The sequence below is a fragment of the Limanda limanda genome, chromosome 4 (genome assembly GCF_963576545.1).
Source record: "Limanda limanda chromosome 4, fLimLim1.1, whole genome shotgun sequence".
Lineage (NCBI taxonomy): Eukaryota > Metazoa > Chordata > Actinopteri > Pleuronectiformes > Pleuronectidae > Limanda > Limanda limanda.
In genome coordinates, this window is record NC_083639.1 from 29,537,329 (window position 1) to 29,544,934 (window position 7,606).

The following is a 7,606-nucleotide window of genomic DNA, read 5'->3' on the forward strand; positions in this document are numbered from 1 at the left end:
TCAGCCTCGTAGTCTAACAGGCTGATACAGCAGCGATGGCTTCTCTCTCTCCCTCTTGCTCCGAGTGGCTCATGTTCACTGACTCCTCCGCCTCCATTAACAGTAGAGCTACATGTAATAAATGCAGTGTGTTGGTAGCGATGGAGGCGAGAGGCTCAGCGACCTAGAAGCTCCGTTAGCTGTAGTTAGCTTAGCCGCCGCGGAGCCACCTAGCTTAGCACGTAGCCACCTAGCTTACCACGTAGCTTAGCCTAAGCTAGCTCTGTTATTCTAGGAATATTACCCAGTCTATAACATGACAACCCAGAGCTGGGACCAGGAAGCAGAGCTGCAGTGCTACACACTTCTCTGCTCCCTCGGGATCAGTCACACAACCCCATAGAGACTGTGTCTGTCCACCGTCCGATTACATGATTTAAATCAAACATTAACAGAGCGAGAATTACACACAATAATCTAATAGAAATTAACACAACCTCTGCAACAACTCAGTAAACTAAGACTTTTAAATGTGGTCTTTTAAACACGAGATCACTGTCATCAAAAGCTATTTTCGTTAATGAACTAGTCTCAGATTATAACATAGATTTATTGTCCCTCACTGAGACGTGGCTGCATCCTGATGAATCAGAATCAGAAAGGATTTATTGCCAAGTAGCTTTACACCTACCTGGAATTTTCTTTGGTAAATAGGTGCATACATTTAACATAAAGCATAAAAACACAATAAGTACTTCACATAAGAAAGAAATAACTGTTTATAAAATAATAATATCCAAGATATAAAAAGTTAAATAAAAAGTAAAGAGAGAGAGAGAGAAATGTGGATGTGCAATATACTGTTATATGTGTTAATGTAACACAGAATTGAGGCGTGGGTGCGGGTTAAGAGTCCAAGCCAGGTGGGGGTCCCTGTGTAACAAGCCAAATTAACTCCCGCCCAAATTAAACCAAACTATACCCCTCCAGGCCAGAGTATACCCCAGGGGATAAACTGTCCAGGGCAAAGCTATACATGGTGGATATGTGGTTGATTTAGCTCTAAGGTCAGGTAGGCATAGTAGTTGTGTTGAATCTTCAAAATCTAGGCTGGATATTCTCTTATATTTTAATGATAATTTACACTGCGTTAATTGGAATTCAGCTGTAGGCATATACTAGGAGATCTGTATCAGAGACTAATTGTATCCACAATTTAAGTACTGCAAGCTAGACTATTATGCAGTTGTAGACACAACACAGGGGGTCCCTGGGCCTGAGAAGGGAAGGAAAGGGGTTAAATGTGGCTATAATATGGACTATTAAATGTGACTTAAACTAGACAAAAATGTTCTGAGTTTCCATCAACGAAAACTAGACTAAAACTAAGAAGGATAAAAATGACTCAATGTGACTAAAGCTAATATGCATTTCCATCCATAGACTATACTAAATCTAAAAAAGATACCAAAATTAACACTGGTGTCATGAAGTTGAAATTTGAGTTATAAGAACAATGTTAGTATTGGTGTAGCGAGCTAGAGAGTTTAATCAGACCGGATTCAACAGCTATCTTGGAATGAAAAAAGTATGTCAGGCTGTCCAAATACACCAAAATGCTTAATAACTAAATAAGCTGGCCAAGGAGTTAGACATTTTACCTTACTGGCCATCAAAGAGCATGACAACTGTTTCATACATGCAAAGCAGCTCACAGAAATATATCCCAACTTGTGTATTGCTCTGCGGATCAGAGCAACACTACCAGTAACAGTAGCTTCAGCCGAGAGGAGTTTTTCTAAATTCAAACAGTTGAAAACGATGTTTTGATTGATGACTTTGCAGCAAGGAAGGCCAGAAGGATTGCACTGTAACCCTTGAAGTGTGATGCTAGGGAGTGGAATGTAAATAGTTCTTGAGACAAAGTTAAATTATACTATTTATTTATTTGTTTGTTTATTTTGCATATTCTATTTTGATTATTTAATACTTGTAACATATTATACAATATATCATTTTAAATTGAGAGCAAACTTGCATATATTATTTTATTTCTTGTTATTATAATTATTATTGTTTGTTAGCTAAGTTGTCATTTGTTTTGATTCTTTAGTGTGCACTTTGCATTTCTTCTTAGCTCTCGTTCTTGTGATAAATAAAGGTGCAGTACTTTACTGTAGAACTGTTAAGAAGTTTTGAATTTTTCATTTTTGGGGGGAGGCTCCAGGGGTGAAGCTTGCCTTTATAAGATCTGCTTAATGCAAGCAGAGGAGTAGAGTTGCTGAGGCGAGATGGGATAGCTGATTCCTCTAACACCATTTTTTTTATATATATATAATAATTAACTTTTATTATATTATGTTACTATTGCATTATGTTTTGGGAATCAATCAATCAAGTTTTATTTGTATAGCCCACATTCACAAATAACAATTCGTCTCATAGGGCTTTAACATTGTGTGACATCCTCTGTCCTTAACCCTCAGCAAGAGTCAGGAAAAACTACTAAAAACCCTTTTCACAGGTAAAAATATGTAGAAACCTCAGAGAGACACATGTGAGGGATCCCTCTCTCAGGACGGACAGAAGTGCAATAGATGTCAAGTGCTTAAGAAAACATCATCAGGATTTTTAGCAGCATCCATGAGGGTAAACATTTTTCAATACTATGTGTCAAGCAGTCCCGCTGCAATCACAGTCTCTGGCCAGCAGCCAGCAAGACCACGATCCAGCATCAGGATGGGATCCACTATAATCCACAGTCATTGTCCACCGCCGCCAGTTAGAATCCATTATCAGCCGTCGCCTCGGTCGTGGTCCCTCATCATCCGATGCCAGCGCGACAAAGGATCCTCCATTACCACTACGATCACCTGGCACGATACAGAATCCACTAAACTGGATCCACCATGGCGACCTCTGACGCGCGATCCACAATCATATATATCCAAGGTGCGGCCACAGCTGTGGCCCTGCATCCGCGGGCGCTAAGGCACAGAAACTCCGGGAAAGGGGTCAAGTTAGTAACATGTACTGATCAGATAAGAATTACCTTGATGTGATCAGTATGGAGAAAAGGAAGGAGAAGCAGGAAAGAGAAGCTCCGTGTGTCTTGTGTCATAAATTCCCTGTGCGTCTTAGCATCATCAGGGGTTTTTGCCTTTTTATCAATTTTGGAACATCGCACTAATTAGCTCTAACTATAAGCTTTATCAAAAAGGAAGGTTTTGAGTCTACTCTTAAACTAACAGAGCGTGTCTGCTTCCCGAACTGAAAGTGGGAGATTATTCCACAGGAGTGGGGCTTGATGGCTAAAAGCTCTGGCTCCTACTCTACTTTTAGAGACTTTAGGGACAACAAGTAAACCTGAGTTCTGGGATCGGAGTGCTCTAGTGGGTTGATATGGAACTAACATCTCTTTAAGGTAAAGAGGTGCCATATCATTAAGGGCCTTGAAGGTGAGGAGGAGAATTTTAAATTCTATTCTAGATTTAACAGGAAGCCAGTGTAGCGATGCTAATACTGGAGAAATGTGCTCTCTTTTCTTAGTTCTCGTCAGGACACGTGCTGCGGCATTTTGGACCAGCTGCAGAGTCTTAAACGACTTACTGCTGGAGCCTGATAATAATGAATTACAATAGTCCAGTCTCGATGTAACAAAGGCGTTGACTAGTTTTTCTGCATCTTTTTGCGAAAGGACATGTCTGATTTTTGAGATATTACGCAAGTGGAAAAACGCGGTCCTAGAAATTACTTTTAAGTGACTATTAAAGGTCAAATCAGGATCGAAGATCACTCCCAAGTTCCTGACTGTGTCATTGGAAGCAAGGGCAATGTCATCTAGCGCAGCTATATCATTAGATAATGTATCTCTAAGGTGTTTAGGGCCGAGTATTATAACCTCTGTTTTATCTGAGTTTAATAAGAGAAAATTGCGGGTCATCCAGGTATTTATGTCCTTGAGACATGCTCGAAGTTTAGTTAATTGATTACTTTGATCGGGTTTTATTGACAAATATAACTGGGTGTCATCCGCATAACAGTGAAAATTTACCGAGTGTGTCCTGATAATGTTTCCTAGTGGAAGCATATATAATGAGAATAAAATTGGGCCGAGCACAGACCCCTGTGGGACACCATGGTTAACTTTGGTGCGCACAGATGACTCATCATTGATTTGAACGAATTGGGAGCGATCAGCAAAATAAGATTTAAACCAGCTTAGGGCGGTTCCTTTAATGTTTATTAACTGTTTTAGTCTCTCTAATAAAATTTGATGGTCAACTGTGTCGAATGCTGCACTGAGATCTAACAGAACAGAACAAGTCCCTGGTCTGAAGCTATTAGAAGGTCATTAGTGACTTTTGCCAGGGCCGTCTCTGTGCTGTGATTGGTTCTAAACCCAGACTGAAAGTCTTCATATATATTATTTTCCTGGAGAAACTGACACGGCTGATTGGCTACAACTTTTTCTAAGATTTTAGATAGGAAGGGGAGATTAGATATTGGCCTGTAATTTGCTAAAACCTCTGGGTCTAGGATGGGTTTTTTGAGTAGGGGTTTGATTACAGCTTTTTTAAAAGACACATAACCTGATGATAATGACAGATTGATTGTGTTAAATAACAAATTATCTATTAGGGGCAGAATTTCTTTAAGTAATTTAGTTGGAATCGGATCTAAGATACAGGTTGTTGGTTTAGAACCTGATATTATTTTGTATCAGTCCAAATGAATCTACTCCCCCCAGTCATATAAATTCACACGTGCCCAGAGAATTTGGACGAGGAGATGGAGTTGCTGCTATTTTTAACTCCAGTCTATGAATTAATCCTAAACTTAAACTCAGCTACGACTCATTTGAATGTCTTGTTCTTAGTCTTCCACGCCAATCCAAGAAACACCAACAGCCAATCATATTTGCTGTAGTTTATCGTGCTCCTGGGGCTTATACTGAATTTCTAACAGAATTCCCTGAGTTTTTATCAAACCTAGTCCTAAAGACCGATAAAATGATTATTGTTGGTGACTTTAATATTCATGTTGACCATAATAAAGATAGCCTTAGCGTAGCATTATACGATACTAGACTCAATTGGTTTTAGTCAGTGTGTGCATCAACCTACTCATTGTTGTAACCACACACTTGACCTTGTGTTATCATACGGTGTCGGAATTGAACATTTAAAAGTACTTCCGCGCAATCCAACACTATCAGACCATAATTTAATAACCTTCGATTTTCCATTATCTGAATATATGCCCCTAATAAAAAACTAATTTTCTAGATGTCTACCTGATAGTGCTGTACCGTGCTCCTGGGGCTTATACTGAATATTTAAAGGAATTCCCTGAGTTTTTTTCAAACCTAGTCCTAAAGACCGATACAATTATTTTTATTGGTGACTTTAATATTCATGTTGACCATAATAAAAATAGCCTTAGCGTAGGGCTGTGCAATTAATCAAATTTTAATCGTGATTTCGATTTTTTGGGTCAAATGATCTCCAAACTTATATAATCGAGTTGAAACGATTTTCTGAAATTACATGAACAATTCAGTCCTTCCCCCAAAGCATTCAACACAGCCCTGCTGACTGGCTCTCACTCTCAAGCAGCTGTAAAGTGAAGGAGGAGAGTTGTGTGTGTGGTGACCGGCGGTGTTTAAAAAAAACACCACGAGTGGAAAATGGCAGAGGGAGGGCAGACCCGTTTGATCGACAAAAAGGGTAGAAAAAGTTCTCTTGTATTGGAACACCCTGGATTCTTAGAATCTGAAGAGGAGCAGCACCACACAATGTAGCGGTCGCGCAGCGCCATTCTCAAGCACGCAGCAAGAAACACTGAATGAATGCATGATATTTTCAAACTCAAAAGTAATCGTATGAATAATTGTGATTTCAATATTATCCAAATTAATCGTGATTATGTATATTTTTTCATAATCGAGAAAGAACCGCTCACAGGCTAACGTAAGCTAGCATCAGCTCGAGCAGCGGAGTTAATCCTCCACTTCCTGTCTGTCTGCTGCACCCGGCTGCTCCACCTCTCACCTGAATAATGAGGAGGATTTGATGCTGTTGTGAACGAGTCTGTGCAGAAAACCTGCTGCTGTGAATGAAAAACTTTTTTTTACCAGAAACCCTTTGTTTTATGCTGCTTCCTTTACGAGCTGCGTCGTAACACCAACTGTAAACAACCTCAACATCTCTACTTCCTGAATGTGATCGTTCAAAAATCACAACAGTCGACATTAAACGACACAACACAAGTTTTTCAAAACACTTCAGGAAACTCTGAAATTATAAACATTTGTTTTTGTGTTTCAGTGTGTCCTGCAGACGTCCAGCAACTGATGGTGAAGAAAGAAGAGGTTCCCCCTGAGGAGCAGCAGTGGAGCCCCATTGTGGACCAGGAGGACCCAGAGTCCCCCCACATTAAAGAGGAACAGGAGGAACCGTGGACCAGTCAGGATGGACAGCAGCTTCAAGGACTGGAGGAGGCTGATATCAAGTTCACATTGACTCCTGTTGCTGTGAAGAGTGAAGAAGATCAAGAGAAACCTAAATCGTCAAAGCTTCATCGGAGTGAGATGAAGGAGAACAGAGCGGACTGTGGAGGACCAGAACCAGCCAGGAACTCAGGTCCAGATGGACGTTTACAACAAGGTCCTGAGGACAAGAGTGAAGAATCTTCTGAGACTGAAGAGAGTGAGGATGATTGGCTGGAGACCAGGGAAACTCAGACTGGTTTAAATACAGGAAACAACAAACAGCCTCTAAGTGATGTGGGATGTAAGACAGAAAAAAAATCGTTTAGTTGCTCTGAGTGTGGTAAAAGATTTAGCGAAAAGGGCAATCTAAATAGACATATGAGGATTCATACTGGAGAGAAACCGTTTAGTTGCTCTGAGTGTTGTGAAAGATTTAACCAAAGGGGCCATCTAAATACACATATGAGGATTCATACAGGAGAGAAACCGTTTAGTTGCTCTGAGTGTGGTGAAAGATTTAACCAAAGGGGCAGTCTAAATAAACATATGAGGATTCATACAGGAGAGAAACCGTTTAGTTGCTCTGAGTGTGGTGAAAGATTTAACCAAAGGGGCATTCTAAATAGACATATGAGGATTCATACAGGAGAGAAACCGTTTAGTTGCTCTGAGTGTGGTGAAAGATTTATCCATAGGGGCAATCTAAATACACATATGAGGATTCATACTGGAGAGAAACCGTTTAGTTGCTCTGAGTGTGGTGAAAGATTTAGCCATAGGGGCAGTCTAAATAGACATATGAGGATTCATACAGGAGAGAAAGCGTTTAGTTGATATGAGTGTGGTGAAAGATTTAAGATTCAGTCCTATTGTACGAGACATGTGAGGATTCATAAAGGAGAGAAGTGATTCAGTTGCAACCTTTGCAACAAAAGATTTATTAGGATTTATCAGCAGATATTCATAGTATACATATTCATAGTTCACTGTTTTAAATAATCTACTAACAGGTTTTATGTCCCTAGAATATATAAATCATTGAATAACATGAAAGATATGTGTTTATATATCTTATTTCTACAGATTTCTACATAATTTATCTATTTTTCATAATGTCCCTCTTGTAATTATACG

At 39.7% G+C, this 7,606-nt stretch overlaps 1 protein-coding gene across 1 annotated transcript in view; it reads left to right on the forward strand.

Moving 5' to 3' along the window:
- The window catches only part of LOC132999958 (gastrula zinc finger protein XlCGF57.1-like), a gene marked incomplete at both ends in the record, with an annotated part of 30,538 nt that extends 23,430 nt beyond the window's left edge, over positions 1-7,108 (forward strand). Inside the window, one exon of the mRNA XM_061069763.1 lies at positions 6,883-7,108. Within this exon, the coding sequence (XP_060925746.1) occupies positions 6,883-7,108 (226 nt within the window). The remainder of the gene's footprint in view (positions 1-6,882) is intronic.
- Between the last annotated feature and the right edge of the window lie 498 nt (positions 7,109-7,606).